Raw genomic sequence first — 21,892 nt, forward strand, 5'->3', positions numbered from 1 at the left:
AGGAAGAGAAAGAGGAGGAGGAAGAGAAAGAGGAGGAGGAAGAGGAAGAGGAAAATAAGGAGGAGGAGGAGCAGGAGGAGCAGGAGGAAGAAGAAGAGGAGGAAGAAGAGCAGGAGGAAGAGGAAGAAAAGGAGCAGGAGGAATAGGAGGAGCAGGAGGAAGAAGAAGAGGAGGAAGAGGAGCAGGAGGAAGAGAAAGAGGAGGAAGAGGAAGAAAAGGAAGAAAAGGAGCAGGAGGAATAGGAGGAGCAGGAGGAAGAAGAAGAGGAGGAAGAGGAAGAAGAAGAAGAGGAAGAAAAGGAGCAGGAGGAATAGGAGGAGCAGGAGGAGGAAGAAGAGGAGGAAGAGGAAGAAGAGGAAGAGGAAGAAAAGGAGCAGGAGGAATAGGAGGAGCAGGAGGAAGAAGAAGAGGAGGAAGAGGAGCAGGAGGAAGAGAAAGAGGAGGAAGAGGAAGAAAAGGAAGAAAAGGAGCAGGAGGAATAGGAGGAGCAGGAGGAAGAAGAGGAGGAAGAGGAAGAAGAGGAAGAGGAAGAAAAGGAGCAGGAGGAATAGGAGGAGCAGGAGGAAGAAGAAGAGGAGGAAGAGGAAGAAGAGGAAGAGGAGCAGGAGGAATAGGAGGAGCAGGAGGAAGAAGAAGAGGAGGAAGAGGAGCAGGAGGAAGAGAAAGAGGAGGAAGAGGAAGAAAAGGAAGAAAAGGAGCAGGAGGAATAGGAGGAGCAGGAGGAAGAAGAAGAGGAGGAGGAAGAGGAGCAGGAGGAAGAGAAAGAGGAGGAAGAGGAAGAAGAGGAAGAGGAAGAAAAGGAGCAGGAGGAATAGGAGGAGCAGGAGGAAGAAGAAGAGGAGGAGGAAGAGTAGAAGTAGGAAGAGAAAGAGGAGGAAGAGGAAGAAGAGGAGGAAGAGGAGAAGGACAGTGGGGTCCTTGGTATTCCCTGAACTTGGGTTGCGTTTCCTTTCAGACGTTTCATGGCCCCACAAGGTAACACCATCAGTGATGCTCAGAGGGCAATTCCCACGCAGGCCTCAGGCAGCAAACCCTCCGCTCTGAGCAAACCCCCATCGCTCAGAGCCCCCACCACCCCTGCAAGGACTCCCCACACACGTCACAGAGCAGCTTCCCGCTTCTCTCCCCCCTCTGGGACCCCGAAACGCTCCGGTATGGGGAGCCGAGTATCATCATCCTCCCCCCCTCTGCAAAATAGATTTCTGGAGCAACGTCAACTTTTGGATTCAATACTCAGCACAAAGCCTTCTGGCAAGGCAGATTGGGGAGGGGAGGCGCGAGATCGAATCCTGACGCAGCTTTTTTTTTTTAAATATTCAACTCCCCACCACCAACTGGGCCCTGCCATCCCCTCAAGTACCACCTGTCCCATCAGGAGCAGCCACCTGTTCCTTTCATGCCAGGAATCCACCCTTATATTTAGTAGCTCATTTCAAGGAATTGTTCCTTATTTTAGCCGCCATCTGTTCCGTCTTTTCTTTTTTTAAAAAAAGAAAACACTCTTGAATTATTCTTTTATGTAACAGACAGATGGTGACGAGGAGGGGTGAGAATTCTGGGTGGTTAATATTGCCGACCCTTCCCCAAAATACACACACACACACACTGCCCATTAGTTCCAGGACAAATCTTTTTTGTTGTTGTTGTTGTTGTCAGTTGTTGTTGCAAAGATTTGCAGAGTCTGCAAGGAGCTGGGCGCCTTATAAATCCAATAAATTAAATTAAATTAAAAATTAAACTAAAAATTAAATTCTCGCCTCAAAAAAGGTGGCATAGAAATCTAATTACTAACTAACTAACTAACTAACTAACTAACTAATTCGGACCAGAATATCTCAGGGACCGCACGAATCCCAGCGACCGGTTAGGTTCCACAGAGTTGGCCTTCTCTGGGTCCCGTCAACGAAACAATGCCGTCTGGCAGGACCCAGGGAAAGAGCCTTCTCTGTGGCGGCCCCGACCCTCTGGAACCAGCTCCCCCCAGGAGATTAGGATTGCCCCCACCCTCCTTGCCTTTCGGAAACTCCTTAAAATCCACCTCTGCCATCAGGCATGGGGGAATTGAGACATCTCCCCCCAGGCCTATATACTGTAGTTTTATGTATGCTATGCTTGTGTTGTATGTTTTTTTAAAATAATGGGTTTTTAGATATTTTTTAAATATTAGATTTGTTCTTTGTACACTGTTTTATTGTTGTTGTGAGCTGCCCCGGGTCTGCGGAGAGAGGCGGCATACAAATCTAATTAATAATAATAATAATAATAATAATAATAATAATAATAATAATAATAATAATATAGTTAATTTAATGTTTAATTTTTATTTATTTAATAATAAATAAATAAATATTAAAAATTAAATTAAATTAACTACTTACTTATTTTGGGGGCTAACCTGAGCTGCACAACCCGAGTTTCGCAAAATAAATTGTTTTGCAAAAGGGTATCAAACTTAATACAAACCGCTCCAAACTTGACTGTAAAAAATATGATTTCAACAATCGAGTTATCGAAGCGTGGAACTCATTACCGGACTCCATAGTGTCAACCCCTAACCCCCAACATTTCTCCCTTAGACTCTCCACGATTGACCTCTCCAGGTTCCTAAGAGGCCAGTAAGGGGCGTCCATAAGTGCACTAGTGTGCCTTTAATCCCCTGTCCAATTGTCTTTCCTTTATCTCATATATCATATATATTTTCTTCCTTTCATATATCTTCTCCTCTATTTTTACATTTATCTCTCTATATATTATTTCATGTCTATTCTCTTCCCATGTATTTGTGTATTGGACAAATGAATAAATAAATAAAATAAATAAAAAGACACACCTCAGGTGGCGCACACACACAAAAAGTTCAAATCACACACACAGACACACACAAAAGGGCAGGGCTTGACTATAGGGGTCCTCGGACTTGCCCCATTTATACGACTTTTCTTGTGGCTGAGGTCAATCCCTCCAGTGGTGAAGATAGGAAGACAATCATTAAGTGAATCGGGCTTTTCCCTCATGGACACTTGCTTGTCAGGTGGTCTCACGTGATTCCCGGGAAAACTGCCCCCGTCGTAAATGTGAATCGGCGGCCAAATGTCCAATAAGTGCAAAAAATGAGCCCCAAGTGCATTCTTTTCAGCGTTGTTGTAACACTGAACGGTCACTGAATGAACGGTCGTAAGTCGAGGACTACTTTAAGATGGTTGGACTTCGATTCCCAGAATTCCCTATTCTTGCTGACCACGTTAGAAAAAAACCCTTTATTTAGACCAAAGATTAGAAGAAATTTCCTCAGCATTAAAAATCATTTGGAATGAGCGGAGTTGGCCTATATGACCTCTGAGGTTCCCTTCGACAGTCGGATTCAAAGTGCCGCCAAAGGGCCACCCAATTTTAAAGCTTTATTACTTCCTGTCGAGACTCAACCGCCAAATATTTTCGCCCAAAATATACAAACCTCTGATAAATATATATATATATAGTGGTACCTCTACCTACAAACGCCTCTACCTACGAACTTTTCTAGATAAGAACTGGGCCTCTTCTCAAGAACCAGTTTCCACTTACAAAACCCGAGCCTCCGAAACTGTAACCGGAAAAGGCGGGGAGAAGCCTCCGTGGGGCCTCCCTAGGAATCTCCTTGGAGGAAACAGGGTTGAAAAGGCAGGGATAAGCCTCCCTGGGGCCTCTCTAGGAACCTCCTGGGAGGAAACAGGGCCGGAAAAGGTGGGGAGAACACTCCGTGGGGCCTCTCTAGGAATCTCCTGGGAGGAAACCGGGCTGGAAAAGGCGGGGAGAAGCATCCAGGGGGGCACTCTAGGAATCTCCTGGGTGGAAACAGGGCCGGAAAAGGCAGGGAGAAGCCTCCGTGAGACCTATCTAGGAATATATATAAAAACATATAAAAATATATAAAAATATAAAAGCTGCCCAGAGTTCTTTGGGAGTGGGTGGCATAAAAGTTTAATAAATTAATAAATTAATATGAATATTAATAATAAATATAAAAATGTAAAAGTGTAAAAATTTGTGAAAATGTGAAAATGTAAAAATGTAAAATATAAAAATGTAAAAATAATATAAAAACAATATAAAAATAATATAAACATACTACAAAAATTTAAAAATAATATAAAGACATAAAAACATATAAATATAAATATAAAATTTTCCATATTGGATCGTGTTTGTGTGTGTAAATTTTAATCTGCCAATTTGTCTACGCTCCAAAGATTTCCTGGTGGTCTTCCATCCGCTCAATGCAATGTTCAATGCTGTCAGGCTTTGAGAATGTCAACTTAATGCATCCCATGCTCACCAAAATTCGGAAAAAGAAAGTCACTTATTATTGTGAGGGCGGGCAGTCCTTGACCTACAACAGTTCAATTAACGACCCTAGAACGGCATGGAAACCGAATGACTTAGGACTGTTGTTCACACGAGTGTTGCACCGTCCCCGGGCGCTTGGCAACGGACTCATACTTACGACGATTGCAGCGTCCCGGGGTCACGCGATCCCCTTTTTTTACTTCCTGACAAGTCCATGTGGAAGCCAGATGCGCTTAAGAAATTGTGTGACTAACTTAACAATTGCAGTGATCCACTTAATAACCGTGGCAAGAAAGGTTGTAAAACAGGAGAAAAGTCGCTCTACAAATGTCTCGCTCAGCGACAGAAATTTTGGCCTCCATTGGTGGCTTTCAGGCAAGGACTAGCACTGGAGCTGTATTTTAATTTTTGGAGATCACATTTTCATTGAAATTTATTTTTATTTCTGGATTGATCTCCTCCTCCTTCCCCTCCTCCTCCTCCTCATTATTATTATTATTATTATTATTATTATTATTATTATTATTATTATGTCAGTACAACACAGCAAACGAGATCACTATGCTGGATTTCGTATTTCATCACCAGTTGGGCGCTTCCCAAGCCCCTAGGACTGCGTGATGTACCCATCAGTGGGGTACTTATTATTATTATTATTATTATTATTATTATTATTATTAGGCATTGAAATTAATTTAACTTTTGGATTTGTTGAATTGTCCCGTGCTGAATTCTCCCATTTCAAAATCAATGGAAAAAAGCCAGATTCACTTAACAATTAACAACTGCAGCCAATCAATACGGCAAGAAGTCTTTAAGCTTCTCAAAAATCTTCTATGTTTCTATGTACTTTCCAACTTTTGTTATTCTACATATGCTCAGAGGCACCCTGGCATAGAAACATAGAAACATAGAAGACTGACGGCAGAAAAAGACCTCATAGTCCATCTAGTCTGCCCTTATACTGTTTCCTGTATTTCATCTTACAATGGATATATGTTTATCCCAGTCACGTTTAAATTCAGTTACTGTGGATTTAGCAACCACGTCTGCTGGAAGTTTGTTCCAAGCATCTACTACTCTTTCAGTAAAATAATATTTTCTTATGTTGCTTCTGATCTTTCCCCCAACTCACCTCAGATTGTGCCCCCTTGTTCTTGTGTTCACTTTCCTATTAAAAACACTTCCCTCTTGAACCTTATTGAACCCTTTGACATATTTATTTTTTATTTATTTATTTATTTATTTATTGGATTTGTATGCTGCCCCTCTCTGCAGACTCACAACAACGGCTAACAACAATGATAAAAAACAACATGTAACAATCCAATTTAATAAAACAACTAAAAACCCTAATTATAAAAACCAAACATACACACAAACATACCATACATAACTTGTAATGGTCTAGGGGAAGGAATATCCTAACTCCCCCATGCCTGGCGACAAAGGTGGGTCTTGAGTAATTTGTGAAAGACAAGGAGGGTGGGGGCTGTTCTAATCTCTGGGGGGAGTTGATTCCAGAGGGCCGGGGCCGCCACAGAGAAGGCTCTTCCCCTGGGGCCCGCCAAATGATTTAAATGTTTCGATCGTGTCCCCCCTTTTCCTTCTGTCCTCCAGACTCTACAGATGGAGTTCATGAAGTCTTTCCTGATACGTTTTATGCTTAAGACCTTCTACCATTCTTGTAGCTCGTCTTTGGACCCGTTCAATTTTGTCATCCAAATCTTTATCCCAAGAGAGAGACAATGCCTGTTTCTGATCTCCCTGCAAGCCCAATTCAATCGACACCAGCAAACCCACAATCCAACACTAGGAAAAAAGCCACACAAAAACCCACAATATTCCACTGCAGGGGAGTGTGTATGTGTGTGTGTTTGTGTGTGGATGTGAGTAAGGGAGCCTGAAGAAGGGGTTAGTTTGGAGAAAGATGCCATCTTGGATTCCCCCCCAAAAAATCACACATACACACAATGTCGCCTTTACCAGATGTTTTTTTCCCACCTCGGTTTTCTCGTCTGTGAAATGGGCATAATATATAATTGTGTCATTTCTCCACAACCACACACCTGTCCAACGATGGGGTGAAATCAGGCCATGGGGGTTTTCTGCCAAGCCAGCTAAACAACCCTTGCAGGAATCGCCCCCGTGGGGATTAATTAAATCAATTAAATAAAGGGTTCCCGATAAATAGGGTTAATGATGGTCATCCATCACGTCTCACTCCAGAATTTGGTTTCCCACGATAGGAGGTTGGTCCTGGGTGGTCTTTGAAGGCAAGCCCCCCACCCCAATCCTCAGGGGAAAACAGAGACAGGGGAGGGGGAGGCCTGTGGAAGGAGGGGAGGGGGGGTCTCTGTGGTCGCCCCCTCCTCTGTTTCGACAACCACAATCTATTAAAACACAATTTACCAAAAGGGAGCTGCAGTCCAGCCTTTTTCATCAATTGTGTGTTTTTTTAAACAAGATACCCAGACTCCTGTTGATTGTATGCAGGGAAAAAAATTGGAGGGGGGGGTCAAGAGAACCCCCAGTTTCTGGCTGGAAATGAATGGGGGGTCAATGAGAAAAAATGGGGTCCTCCCCTCCTGCCACGCTGCCCCCCCAAAAAAAGTTCCAGATAATTCCAGCTGTTGTCAACAAACCGAGCTGCATTTTTAGAGGGTGCCCCCCTCCCTCGATTCCAGGGGGGCGAGAAGAAGAGGAAAACATTTGGGAGAGGTATCCAAAGAAGCCCCCCCCCTTCTTCCTTGACACCCCACCCCCGTCCCCAAATCTCTGCTCTATTAGCTAAGCCACCAGCGTGGAGGTTTATATAACCGTGTCTCATTTCTTTCTCCGAAGCAGAAATCCGTGGCTGGCTTCTTGGTGGGGACCCCCACCACCCCAAAAGGGGCCTGATAAAGAGGTGTAAAAACAGGGCAGGGAGTACAATGTCAGCCCCCCCCCCCAAAAAAAATAAAACTAAATCCAGGTTCCAATTCCCACCATCTCTACCGCCTGGGCAAAGCAACTGCTCCATCGCTCAGAAGTGGGAATCCGTGGCTGGATATTTTGTGGGACCCCTACACCCCACACCCTAAAAAACAGGGGATGGAGAGGTAGAGAGGGGAAGGAAGGAAAGGAGTGCAATTCTGTGTCCCCTCCCAAAAATAAATAAAACTCAACCCTGGTTCCCCACCGTCTCTGGCGCCTGGGCAGAGCAATTGCTACGTTTCTCTCCGAAGTGAAAAACAGTGGCTGGATTTTTTGTGGGACCCTCCACAAACACACACACAAAAATAGGGAATGGAGAGGTAGAGAAGGGAAGGAAGGAAAGGGGTGCAATTTTGTGTCTCCCACTCCCTAAAAAATAAAACTCAACCCTGGTTCCAATCATCTCTGGCAGAACCACCAATATGTGTCTCTCTCCGAAGTGGAAATTTGTGGTTGGGTTCCTTACGGGGACCCCCCACCCCAAAAAAAGGGCCGAATGGAGAAGCAGAGAGGCAGAGGACGGAAGCGAAGGGGGGCAACATTGCAGCCCCCCCCCAAATAAAACCCAACCCTGGTATCCATCATCTCTGACAGAGCCATGGATACATCTCTCCCCAAGGCGGAAATTTGTGGTTGGGTTCCTTACGGGGGACCCCCCCCACCCCAAAAAAGGGCCAAATGAAGAAGCAGAAAGGCAGAAGAAGGAAGGAAAGGGGGGCAACGTTGCAGCCCCCTCCCATAAAGAAAACTCAACCCTCCTTCTCTGAAGAGTAGCGACACCCAGTTGGGTTTCTGTCTGTCTCTCTCTCAAGCTTGGCACCATTCCGGGCAGGCAAAAACCGTCACTTGCGCCCCAGGTTTTCCCCTCTTCCTCCTCCCCTCTACACCCCCCCCCCAGCAGCCAAGACCCCAGACCCAAAGGACCTACTGCCGTAGAGGGTGTCGATCCAGGAGAGGCGAGGAAGGCCGTGCTGGCTCAAGGGCTCCATCCCCAAAAAGCACCGAGGAAGGAGCTGTCACAGGAGGTGCTTGTAAACCCGGAGCATCATCGCGTAATAACAAAAGAAGGTGGGGTGGGAGAGGGAGGAGAAGGGGAGGGGGCAACGAGGGGGGGGAGAGGGGGTAATTGTAGGAGGGGGTGGTGGGGAGGCCGGGGAAGCAGCAGTGGGGGTGGCGGTAGGGGGGGGATCCAGGCAGGCAGAGAAAGGTGGGTACTGGTGGTTGTTTTTTTAAAATCCACGGCTGGCGTGGAGAAGAAGTGCCCAGCCCTTGCCAGGCAGTGTGTTTGTGTGTGTGTGTCTGAGTGTGAACACACACCCGTGGGAGGCCAGGGGGAGAGAAGGGAGGGAAGCCCCTGAAGACGGGTGGGGAGGGGGAGCAGAGAGTGGGGTTGCCCAGGGAGGAGGGGGCGAAGGAAGGGATGCCCCAAAGCAATGGGGAAGGGTCTCCCGCTCTCCCCCACCCACCCCCTTCTGGGTTTTATTTTTTGTTTTTTCCAAAGGCGAGGGGCGTTTTTTAATTGGATCAGGAGGGAAAAAGGGGGTCTTATTTCCCCCCCCCCGAGATTTATTTATTTATTTATTTATTTATTTATTTTCTTTCTTTCTTTCTTTCTTTCTTTCTTTCTTTCCTTCCTTCCTTTCCTTTCCTTTCCATTCCTTCCTTCCTTCCTTCTTTCCTTTCCTTCCAGGTCTTTAATCTCTTGGGTTCCTTTCTGTCTTTCTTTCGTTTCTTTTCTTCTTCCTTCTCTCTATCCTTCCTTTCTTCCTTCTTTCCTTTCCTTCCAGGTTTTTAATCTCTTGGGTTTCACTCTTTCTGTCTTTCTTTCTTTCCTCCTTTCTTTCCTTCCTTCCTTCCCTTCCCTTTATTTTCCTACTAGATCTTTAATCTCTTGGGTTTAACTTGTCCTTTCTTTCTTTCGTTCTTTCTTTCTCTTTCTTTTTTTCCTTCCTTCCCTTCTTCCTTCCCTTTCCTTTCTTTACAGGTCTTTAATCTCTTCGGTTTCACTCTTTTTCTTTCTTTCCTTCCTTCCTTCCTTTCCTTCCTTCCTTCCTTCCCTCCTTCCGACTTATATGCCACCCAAGTCCCAAAGGCTCATCTTTAAAGATGTAGCCTTCCTAGCTAGGTTTGCAAGGGGTGGGCCACTGTTTATAGAGTGCTTGGATCACCAGGTGGTCCTCCATCCAACACTTATATTTAGTTTTCCAAAGCCCCTGAAGGCAGGACAAGAAACAATGGGTGGAAATGGACCCAGGAGAGAAGCAAACCAGGAATTAAGGAGGAATTTCCTAACAGTTGAGAACAATTAACCAGTGGAACAGCTTGCCACCAGATGTTGCTGCTCCGTCACTGGAGAATTTTTAAGAAAAGGCTTGTCTCAAATTGTTCGGGGTCCATTGAGACTCCCCTTAAAGGTGTGGCCTGCCTAACAAGGCAAGCAAGTGGTGCGTCGCTGTTTACAGTTTGTGGGTCACCTGGTGGTCCTCCATCCAACTAGACAGACTTTCTAGAGTTGGCCCCTAGAACACAGGTGGACTTCAATTCCCAGAATTCCCCAGTGAGCATGGCATTCTGGGAGTTCAAATCCCCCTCCCTCCCCTCTGTTTTAAAATTATTTTGAAATACATACAGTGGTACCTCTACCTACAAACGCCTCTAGTTATAATTTTTTCTAGATAAGATTTTTTTGCCTCTTCTCAAGAACCATTTTCCACTTACAAACCCGAGCCTCCGAAACTGTAACCGGAAAAGGCAGGGAGAAGGCTCCAGGGGCCTCTCTAGGAATCTCCTGGGAGGAAACAGGGCTGGAAAAGGCAGGGAGAAGCCTATGTGGGGCCTCTCTAGGAATCTCCTGGGAGGAAACAGGGCTGGAAAAGGTGGGGAGAAGCCTCCGTGGGGCCTCTCTAGGAATCTCCTGGGAGGAAACTGTAACCAGAAAAGATGGGGAGAAGCCTCCGTGGGGCCTCTGTAGGAATCTCCTGGGAGGAAACAGGGCCGGAAAAGTTGGGGAGAAGCCTCCGTGGGGCCTCTCTAGGAATCTCCTGGGAGGAAACAGGGCCGGAAAAGTTGGGGAGAAGCCTCCGTGGGGCCTCTCTAGGAATCTCCTGGGAGGAAACTGTAACCAGAAAAGACGGGGAGAAGCCTCCGTGGGGCCTCTCTAGGAATCTCCTGGGAGGAAACAGGGCCGGAAAAGTTGGGGAGAAGCCTCCGTGGGGCCTCCGTGGGGCCTCTCTAGGAATCTCCTGGGAGGAAACAGGGCCGGAAAAGTTGGGGAGAAGCCTCCGTGGGGCCTCTGTAGGAATCTCCTGGGAGGAAACAGGGCCGGAAAAGGTGGGGAGAAGCCTCCGTGGGGCCTCTCTAGGAATCTCCTGGGAGGAAACTGTAACCAGAAAAGGCAGGGAGAAGCCTCCGTGGGGCCTCTGTAGGAATCTCCTGGGAGGAAACAGGGCCGGAAAAGTTGGGGAGAAGCCTCCGTGGGGCCTCTCTAGGAATCTCCTGGGAGGAAACTGTAACCAGAAAAGACAGGGAAAAGCCTCCGTGGGGCCTCTGTAGGAATCTCCTGGGAGGAAACAGTGCCGGAAAAGGCAGGGGGAAGCCTCCGTGGGGCCTCTCTAGGAATCTCCTGGGAGGAAACTGTAACCAGAAAAGACAGGGAAAAGCCTCCGTGGGGCCTCTGTAGGAATCTCCTGGGAGGAAACAGTGCCGGAAAAGGCAGGGGGAAGCCTCCGTGGGGCCTCTCTAGGAATCTCCTGGGAGGAAACAGGGCCGGAAAAGTTGGGGAGAAGCCTCCGTGGGGCCTCTCTAGGAATCTCCTGGGAGGAAACAGGGCTGGAAAAGGTGGAGAGAAGCCTCCGTGGGGCCTCTCTAGGAATCTCCTGGGAGGAAACAGGGCCTCCACCCTCCCCAATCGCACGCAAGCGATAGTCATTAAGTTGGATGTGCCTCGTTTTACGACCTTTCTCCCCACTGGGAATCCCTGTCATTGTTAATCATGCGGTTTTTAAGCGAGTCCAGCTTGTCCCACTGACATTGCTTGTCAGACGTGATTCACTTAGCAACCGTCATAAGTACATGCCAGTTTCCAGGCCTCTGATCACGGCCATAAGAGTGAAAACCGTCCTTAGTAACTTCAAACGGTCACTAAATGAACCGTTGTAAATCGAAGACTCCCAGTAAGAAGAGAAGCAATGACAGCCGCCCGTTAATGTCTTGCCAACTTTTAACCGACTCCACAAAGGATGTCCTCAGTTTAATCCAGCCGCAATTTTTTAAAAATAAATGCACTATTTTTAATACGGGCTTATATAAATAGGACAGTATTCAAGCATTGCTCATCTGCCAGGGGTGTCTACATTCGCACACACGTCCCTCCGTATGTCACACACTTATTTCAAAGTTGGGGGAAAAAATCAGGGAAACATCCAGGCAACTGACTCACATTTAGAAACATAGAAACATAGAAGATTGAAAAAGACCTTATGATCCATCTAGTTTGCCCTTATACTATTTCCTGTATTTTATCTTAGGATGGATCTATGTTTATCCCAGGCATGTTTACATTCAGTGACTGTGGATTTACCAACCACGTCTGCTGGTAGTTTGTTCCAAGCCTCTACTACTCTTTCAATAAAATCATATTTTCTCATGTTGCTTCTGATCTTTCCCCAACTAACCTCAGATTGCGTGCCCTTGTTCTTGTGTTAGAAACATAGAAATGACCATCACACGTAACAACGGTGTTACCGACTTAGCAACTGCAGTGATTCACTTAACAACCATGGCCAGAGAAGTTGTAAAATGGGACAAAACTCACTTAACAACCTGTCTCGCTTATCAAGGCCAATTTGGAGTACAAATTTCATCCTAAAGCCAGGAATACCTGTATTGGACTTGAGATCACAATTCAACCTGTAATTTCTGTTGCTAAGTGAGTCGGTTGTTAAGTGAATCACTCCCATTGTTAAACGAACTTTGCGCCATGTTATGACTTAAGCCCCCAAGTCTCAAATCAAAGCCGGCTGAGGAATTCTGGGAGTTGAAGTCCCCAAGTCTCAAAGCAAAGCCAGCTGAGGAATTCTGGGAGTTGAAGTCCACAAGTCTCAAATCAAAGCCAGCTGAGGAATTCTGGGAGTTGAAGTCCTCAAGTCTCAAATCAAAGCCAGCTGAGGAATTCTGGGAGTTGAAGTCCTCAAGTCTCAAATCAAAGCCAGCTGAGGAATTCTGGGAGTTGAAGTCCTCAAGTCTCAAATCAAAGCCAGCTGAGGAATTCTGGGAGTTGAAGTCCACAAGTCTCAAATCAAAGCCAGCTGAGGAATTCTGGGAGTTGAAGTCCTCAAGTCTCAAAGCAAAGCCGGCTGAGGAATTCTGGGAGTTGAAGTCCACAAGCCTTAAAGGAAAAGCCGGCTGAGGAATTCTGGGAGTTGAAGTCCACAAGCCTTAAAGGAAAAGCCGGCTGAGGAATTCTGGGAGTTGAAGTCCCCAAGTCTCAAAGCAAAGCCAGCTGAGGAATTCTGGGAGTTGAAGTCCTCAAGTCTCAAAGCAAAGCCAGCTGAGGAATTCTGGGAGTTGAAGTCCCCAAGTCTCAAAGCAAAGCCAGCTGAGGAATTCTGGGAGTTGAAGTCCTCAAGTCTCAAAGCAAAGCCAGCTGAGGAATTCTGGGAGTTGAAGTCCCCAAGTCTCAAAGCAAAGCCAGCTGAGGAATTCTGGGAGTTGAAGTCCTCAAGTCTCAAAGCAAAGCCAGCTGAGGAATTCTGGGAGTTGAAGTCCCCAAGTCTCAAAGCAAAGCCAGCTGAGGAATTCTGGGAGTTGAAGTCCCCAAGTCTCAAAGCAAAGCCAGCTGAGGAATTCTGGGAGTTGAAGTCCCCAAGTCTCAAAGCAAAGCCGGCTGAGGAATTCTGGGAGTTGAAGTCCCCAAGTCTCAAAGCAAAGCCGGCTGAGGAATTCTGGGAGTTGAAGTCCCCAAGTCTCAAAGCAAAGCTAGCTGAGGAATTCTGGGAGTTGAAGTCCTCAAGTCTCAAAGCAAAGCCAGCTGAAGAATTCTGGGAGTTGAAGTCCCCAAGTCTCAAAGCAAAGCCGGCTGAGGAATTCTGGGAGTTGAAGTCCACAAGCCTTAAAGGAAAAGCCGGCTGAGGAATTCTGGGAGTTGAAGTCCCCAAGTCTCAAAGCAAAGCCGGCTGAGGAATTCTGGGAGTTGAAGTCCCCAAGTCTCAAAGCAATGGCGGCTGAGGAATTCTGGGAGTTGAAGTCCCCAAGTCTCAAAGCAAAGGCGGCTGAGGAATTCTGGGAGTTGAAGTCCTCAAGTCTCAAAGCAAAGGCAGCTGAGGAATTCTGGGAGTTGAAGTCCCCAAGTCTCAAAGCAAAGCCGGCTGAGGAATTCTGGGAGTTGAAGTCCACAAGCCTTAAAGGAAAAGCCGGCTGAGGAATTCTGGGAGTTGAAGTCCCCAAGTCTCAAAGCAAAGCCGGCTGAGGAATTCTGGGAGTTGAAGTCCACAAGCCTTAAAGGAAAAGCCGGCTGAGGAATTCTGGGAGTTGAAGTCCACAAGTCTCAAAGCAAAGCCGGCTGAGGAATTCTGGGAGTTGAAGTCCCCAAGTCTTAAAATTGCCAAGGTTGGAGATCCTTGCACTAAATGATCCACACCCCAAATCACCACCTTTGGCAAGACTTTTGCACACCAAATGGTGTGTGTCACGTGAGACACACAGTGGGGGGGGGGCATGATTCATCACGAGAAGGTGGGAAAACAGCCGCTATGTGTGTGTGTGTGTTTTGTGTGTGCCATAATTAGCAATGGCATTCCGAGGCGCTGCCTTCTTTCCCTAACAAATGTTGTGTGTTTGTGGCAACAGGACGCACCCAGGCTTTTGCATACGGCCCAACAAGCCCCCCCCCCTGCTTCCTGCTCAAGGAGAACCCAGGGCCAGCCCTAATGTTGTAGGAGGAAAGTACTGTTAGCCTCTTGCTGCCCCCAAATCAGGAATCGCTTGGTGGTCTACTTTCCGACTCACATCTTGGGGAAAAGGAATCCTCCATATGAGCATTGTATTGTCAGCTCTGTGTTAGCCAAAACATCCGAAGAGAAGGATTGAGGGGTAGTGATTTCCGAAAACTGGGGAAGTGTGGTCAGGAGGTGGGGAAAGCAAGTCGAATGCTTGGCTGCATAGCTAGTAGGAAGTGATCCCGCTGTATAGAGCGCTGGTGAGACCCCATTTGGAATACTGTGTTCAGTTCTGGAGACCTCACCTACAAAAAGAGATTGACAAAATTGAACGGGTCCAAAGACGGGCTACAAGAATGGTGGAAGGTCTTAAGCATAAAACGTATCAGGAAAGACTTCATGAACTCAATCTGTCTAGTCTGGAGGACGGAAGGGAAAGGGGGACATGATCGAAACACTTAAATACGTTAAAGGGTTAAATAAGGTTCAGGAGGGAAGTGTTTTCAACAATGCCGTCTGGCGGGACCAAGGGGAAGAGCCTTCTCTGTGGCAGCCCCGACCCTCTGGAACCAGCTCCCCCCAGAGATTAGAACTGCCCCCACCCTCCTTGCCTTTCGTAAACTTCTTAAAACCCACCTCTACCGTCATCTCCCCTTGCCTATGTAGTTTTATGTATGGTATGTTTGTCTGTATGCTTTTTATATAATGGGGTTTTTTAGGTTTTTAATGTAAATTGTTATTTTAGACTTCAATATTAGATTTGTTATGGTATATTGTTTTATCAGTGCTGTGAGCCGCCCTGAGTCTATGGAGAGGGGCGGCATACAAATCTAATAAATAAATAAATTAAATAAATAAAATAAAAAGCTGGGAACATCATTAGCACCTGGTTAGGGTGAAAGAAACATTTGGAGCAAGTTAGACCAATGGGGGAACAAAAACCTGCAAAGACTTAGGGCTTGGAAAACATTATTTGCAGAGACTAACAATGAAAGAGTTTGGGAACATTATTAGCACCTGGTTAGGGCCAGAAAGAAACATTTGGAGCAAGTAAAGCAATGAAAAAATACCCTACAAAGGCTTAGGGCTTGGAAAACATTGTTTGCAGAGAGTAACAATGAAAGAGCTTTATTAAATTGGAAGAGTTTTATTAAATTGGATTGTTACATGTTGTTTTTACCATTGTTGATAGCCGCCCCGAGTCTGCGGAGAGGGGCAGCATAAAATCCAATGAATGAATGAATGAATGAATGAATGAATGAATGAATGAATGAATGAATAAATAAATAAATAAATAAATAAAGTGGTAAGAGAACATTGTTAGCACCTGGTTAGGGCTGCAAAGAAACTTATTCGGAGCAAGTTAAAGCAATGTGAGCCGCCCCGAGTTCGCGGAGAGGGGCGGCATACAAATCTAAATAATAAATAAATAAATAAAATGAAAAAAAATCCTGCAAGGGCTTAGGGCTTGGAAAACATTCTTGGCAAAGAGTAACAATGAAAGAGCTTGCAAAGTAAGAGTTGGGAAGATTGTTAGCAGCTAGTTAAGGCTGTGGGGGGGAGCTATATTTATACTTTAGAGTATGAGACACACATAAATTATCAGCCTCTTTTAGGAGGTAAAAAGGTGTGTCTTATACACCGAAAAACACCGTACTTTTTTTATTCAAAGTCTTTTGTCTTTTTCCCCAGGGCTGACCCCTTCCCTGGATGCAAAGCAGTGGCTCAAAAGGAGCCGGAATTGAAACTGTGGTTCCCTTTTGTCCCTTTTAATGTGTTTCCCCACCAACTTTGACTAACAAATATTGGCCAGAGAGGTTTCGCACCACCAGGAATATTTGTTAGTCAGAAAAGGGGCTTTTAACGTCATGCAGGGGGTGGTAGTGGTTTGATTTTGCATTAGAGGAAGTCCTCGGTTTACAACCAATGGATAAATTACTGTCCGAAGTTACAAGGGCACTAACTTCCTCCAACCTTTTTCCTTAGCTCTTTTCTTCCTTCCTTTTTCCTACTTTCCTTCCTTCTTCCTTCTTTCTTCCCTAGCTCCTTCATTCCTTTTTCCTTCCTTCTTTCCTTACTTTTTCCTTCCTTCTTCCCTAACTCCTTTGTTCCTTTTTCCTTCTTTCCTTCCTTCCTTTTCTCCCTTCTTCTCTAGCTCCTTCCTTCTTTCTTTTTTTCTTCTCTAGCTCCCTTCCTTCCTTCCTTCTTTCCTTCCTTCTTTCCTTACTTTTTCCTTCCTTCTTCACTAACTCCTTTGTTCCTTTTTCCTTCTTTCCTTCCTTCCTTCTTCTCTTGCTCTTTCCTTTCTTCCTTCTTTTATAGCACTTTCCTTTCTTCCTTCCTTTTTCCTTCCTTCTTGTCTAACTCCTTCCTTCCAACCTTCCTTCCTTTTTCCTTCTTCCCTAGTTCCCTCCCTTCCTTTTTCCTTCCCTTCTTTCCTTCTTTCTTCTCTAGCTCCCTTCCTTCCTTCCTTCTTTCCTTCCTTCCTTCTTCCTTCCTTTTTCTCTAGCTCCTTCCTTCCTTCCTTCCTTCCTTCCTTCCTTCCTTCCTTCCTTCCTTCCTTTGTTTTCAAGTAAAATTAGACAACCGTTTAGTTCGACATGGTTACCTTAGGCCAGGGGTTGAACTAGATGACCTCCAAGGTCCCTTCCAACCTTGGGATTCTATGCAATCTGAGGTTTTATAGAGAGAGGCAGCCCTTGACTCATTACTGTTTCCTTAGCAAGCATTCAAACCTACAATGGACCTACTTTGGAGGTCCATATGACCCCAATTCAAATATACGACGGTCAGAAGCCCATACCTGCGGTCATGTGAACAAAATTCCGGACGCTTAGACAGTATGCCCCATCTACTCCGTTTGCAGTCCCATAACCCATAAAAGCACCTGCTACAACGTCCTTCCTGTCAACGACTACTTCATCTTCAACCACAACAACACACGAGCACACAACAGATACAAACTTAAAGTAAACCACTCTAAACTTGACTGCAGGAAATATGACTTTAGTAACTGAGTAGTTGATGCCTGGAACTCACCACCAGACTCTATAGTATCATCACCTACTAACCTCCAAAGTTTTACCCTTAGACTGTCCACTGTTGACCTCTCCCAATTTCTAAGAGGTCAGTAAGGGGCGTGCATAAGTGCACCAGCGTGCCTTCCGCCCCAATCCTAATGTTTCTTTCTTTCTTTCTTTCTTTCTTTCCTTTCTTTCTTTCTTCCTTCCTTCCTTCCTTCCTTCCTTCCTTCCTTCCTTCCTTCCTTCATTCATTCATTTATTTATTTATTAGATTTGTATGCCGCCCCTCTCCCTAGACTCGGGGTGGCTCACAACAATAACAAAGACAATGTAAAAACAAATCTAATAATTTAAAAAAGACTAAAAACCCCATTATTAAAAGCAAACATACACAAACATAACATGTATAAACTGCATAGGCCTGGGGGAGATGTCTCAGTTTCCCCCATGCCTGACGGCAGAGATGGGTCTTAAGAAGTTTACGAAAGGCAAGGAGGGTGGGGGCAGTTCTAATCTCCGGGGGGAGCTGGTTCCAGAGGGTCGGGGCCACCACAGAGAAGGCTCTTCCCCTGGGTCCCGCCAAACGACATTGCTTAATCGACGGGACCTGGAGAAGGCCAACTCTGTGGGACCTAACCGGTCCCTGGGATTCGTGCGGCAGAAGGTGGTCTCGGAGATAATCTAGTCCGATGCCATGAAGGGCTTTATAGGTCATAACCAACACTTTGAATTGTGACCGGAAACTGATCAGAAACCAATGCAGACTATTCAGTGTTGGTGTAACATGCGCATATTTGGGGAAGCCCATGATCGCTCTCGCAGCTGCGGTCTGCACGATCTGAAGTTTCCGAACACTCTTCAAAGGTAGCCCCATGTAGAGAGCGTTACAGTAGTCGAGCCTCGAGGTGATGAGGGCACGAGTCTGCAGAGAGGGGTGGCATACAAATCCAATAAATAATAATAATAATAATAATAATAATAATAATAATAATAATAATAATGAGTGACTTTGAACAGTGACTCCCGGTCCAGATAGGGCTGCAACTGGTGCACCCGGCGAATCTGGGCAAATGTTATATTTTTTTACTAGCATCATGTATATGAATGTTATTATTTCTGATGTTTTTTCTTATTTTTCTTTTTACTAGTATCATGTATATAAATATTATTATATCTTTACATACCTCCAATATGTACTGGACAAAACAAACAAACAAACAAACAAATAAACTAACTTTGGTGACATCCGTCCAAGATTTTCGAAAAAAAGCCCATTTCTACGAACAAAGCCAAAATCTTTTACGGGGGGGGGGGGGGGGGGGCCTCGACCGTTCAAAGTGACAACAGCACTGGAAAAAAGCGACCTGCAACCGTTTCCCACACATACGACCGTTTGGCAGCAATTCCCATGATCGTACGATTGAAATTCAGTTGTTTGGCGACTGCCCTGTATTTATGACGATCGCAGCACCCTGTGGGGTGGGTGGAAGGCCACGTGATCCCCTTTTTCAACGGTCCAACAAGCCGAGTCAATAGGGAAACTGGACTTGCTTAATGAGTGTGTGACTCACTTTACCAGGGTGTTGATTTGTTTAACAGCCGTGGCCAAAACAGTCGTAAAACTGAGGAAAACTGACTTCACCGCCTGGCTTAGCAAGGGAAATCTAGGGCCCAATTGTGGTTGGGGAACAGGAATCCTCAATCTGAGTCTTGTATTGGCAGTTCTGTGTTAGCAAAAACTTCAGAAGAGAAGGATTGAGGGGTCGTGATCAAAATGAGTGAACATTGCGGTCTGGCGGTTGGGAAAGCAAGTAGGATGCTTGGCTGCATAGTTAGAGGTATAACAAGCAGGAAGAGGGAGATTGTGATCCCTCTGTATAGAGTGCTGGTGAGACCCCATTTGGAATAATACTGTGTCCAGTTCTGGAGACCTCACCTACAAAAAGATATTGACAAAATTGAACGGGTCCAAAGACGGGCTACAAGAATGGTGGAAGGTCTTAAGCATAAAACGTATCAGGAAAGACTTCATGGACTCCATCTGTATAGTCTGGAGGACAGAAGGGAAAGGGGGGACATGATCGAAACATTTAAATACATTCAAGGGTTAAATAAGGTCCAGGAGGGAAGTGTTTTTAACAGGAAAGTGAACACAAGAACAAGGGGGCACAATCTGAGGTTAGTTGGGGGAAAGATCAGACGCAACGTGAGAAAATATTATTTGACTGAAAGAGTAGTAGATGCTTGGAACAAACTTCCAGTAGACATGGTTGGTCAATCCACAGGAACTGAATTTAAACATGCCTGGGATAAACATATATCCATTGTAAGGAAATAGTATAAGGGCAGAATAGATGGACCAGGAGGTCTTTTTCTGCTGTCAATCTTCTATGTTTGTATGAATACTCCCCGTACACCGAAATAAACTGTTGTGAGAATGAATGACACAACTTGTGACGACAGGATAGGAGGTGCGACACTTGTTCCAAAGGGATTTTGGAAAGCCGCCCCTCCGTCACAGCTGCTGTGACAGCTCCATTTGTGTGGGAAGTGCAACGGAGGAGTGAGTCACACCAGGGAGCAACCCACAAGGATGGGAGTCTTGGGGGCGAAGCGGAGTGGCTCCCCTCCTGCCAAGGAGCGATTCTTTGCACATGACGTCCAAGGTCCCGGGATAACAATAACAATAGGGAAAGGGAAAAGAGAAAAGAGAAAAGGAAGGAAAAGAAAAAAATGAAGGAAGGAAAGAAAAAGGAAGGAAAAGAGAAAGACAAAGAACGAGAAAAGAGAAAGATAATAATAACAACAGGGTTCACAGGAACCCAGGAGGTCATCTAGTCCAACCCCCTTTTTAAGCAGGAAACCCTACACCAGTGTTTCCCAACCTTGGCAACTTGAAGATATTTGGACTTCAACTCCCAAAATTCCCCAGCCAGCAAATGTTGGCTGGGGAATTCTGGGAGTTGAAGTCCATAGAAACATAGAAGTCTGACGGCAGAAAAAGACCTCCTGGTCCATCTAGTCTGCCCTTATACTATTTTCTGTATTTTATCTTAGGATGGATTTATGTTTATCCCAGGCAGGTTTAAATTCAGTTACTGTGGATTTACCAACCACGTCTGCTGGAAGTTTGTTCCAAGGATCTACTACTCTTTCAGTAAAATAATATTTTCTCATGTTGCTTTTGATCTTTCCCCCAACTAACTTCAGATTCTGTCCCCTTGTTCTTGTGTTCACTTTCCTATTAAAAACACTTCCCTCCTGGACCTTATTTAACCCTTTAATATATTTAAATGTTTCGATCATGTCCCCCCTTTTCTTTCTGTCCTCCAGACTATACAGATTGAGTTCATTAAGTCTTTCCTGATACGTTTTATGCTTAAGACCTTCCACCATTCTTGTAGCCTGTTTTTGGACCCGTTCAATTTTGTCAATATCTTTTTGTAGGTGAGGTCTCCAGAACTGAACACAGTATTCCAAATGTGGTCTCACCAGCATTCTATATAGCGGGATCATAATCTCCCTCTTCCTGCTTGTTATACCTCTAGCTATGCAGCCAAGCATCCTACTTGCTTTCCCTACCGCCTGACTGCACTGTTCACCCATTTTGAGACTGTCAGAAATCACTACCCCTAAATCCTTTTCTTCTGAAGTATTTGCTAACACAGAACTGCCAATACAATACTCAGATTGAGGATTCCTTTTCCCCAAGTGCATTATTTTACATTTGGAAACATTAAACGGCAGTTTCCATTGCTTTGACCATTTATCTAGTAAAGCTAAATCATTTACCATATTACAGACGCCTCCAGGAATATCAACCCTATTGCACACTTTAGAGTCATCGGCAAATAGGCAAACCTTCCCTACCAAACCTTCCCCTATGTCACTCACAAACATATTAAAAAGAATAGGACCCAGAACAGACCCTTGTGGCACACCGCTTGTAACCTGTCTCTGCTCAGAATACTCGCCGTTAACAATAACTCTCTGATGTCTACGCTTCAGCCAGCTACAAATCCATTGAACTATCCAGGGATTAAGTCCAATCTTCACTAATTTATCTATCAGCTCTTTATGTGGAACCGTATCAAAGGCTTTGCTAAAGTCCAGGTAGGCAATATCCACGGCACCACCTTCATCCAACACCTTTGTGACATAGTCAAAGAAATCAATGAGATTAGTCTGACATGATTTGCCTTCAGTAAAGCCATGCTGATTTGGGTCCAATAAGTTATTGTTTTTTAGGTGCTGATTTATCCTCTTTTTGAGTAGAGTCTCCATCATTTTAACTACCACTGATGTCAAGCTAACTGGCCTGTAGTTACAGCTTCTTCTCTACTGCCCTTCTTGTGGATAGGCACAACACTGGCCATTCTCCAATCCTCAGGAACTTCTCCTGTTAACAAGGATTGGTTAAACAAATCAGTCAGGGGGGTAGCAATGACAGATCTGAGTTCTTTAAGAACTCTGGGGTGGATGCCATCTGGACCCATTGCCTTATTTATCTTTAATCATTCAAGTTCTTCTAAGACATCGGCTTCTAAGATCACTGGAGCTGAATCCGTACAGCTGGAGCAATGCTATATCCCTCTATAGTATTATTTTGTAAGGTGTCTTTTGAGAAAACTG

At 45.3% G+C, this 21,892-nt stretch overlaps 1 protein-coding gene across 1 annotated transcript in view; it reads right to left on the reverse strand.

Moving 5' to 3' along the window:
• ABR (ABR activator of RhoGEF and GTPase) overlaps nucleotides 1-8,291 on the reverse strand; it is an 85,423-nt gene extending 77,132 nt beyond the window's left edge. Inside the window, exon 1 of the mRNA XM_070735454.1 lies at nucleotides 8,231-8,291. Within this exon, the coding sequence (XP_070591555.1) occupies nucleotides 8,231-8,291 (61 nt within the window). The remainder of the gene's footprint in view (nucleotides 1-8,230) is intronic.
• Nucleotides 8,292-21,892: the final 13,601 nt, after the last annotated feature.

Source organism: Erythrolamprus reginae, chromosome 1, assembly GCF_031021105.1.
Source record: "Erythrolamprus reginae isolate rEryReg1 chromosome 1, rEryReg1.hap1, whole genome shotgun sequence".
NCBI lineage: Eukaryota > Metazoa > Chordata > Lepidosauria > Squamata > Dipsadidae > Erythrolamprus > Erythrolamprus reginae.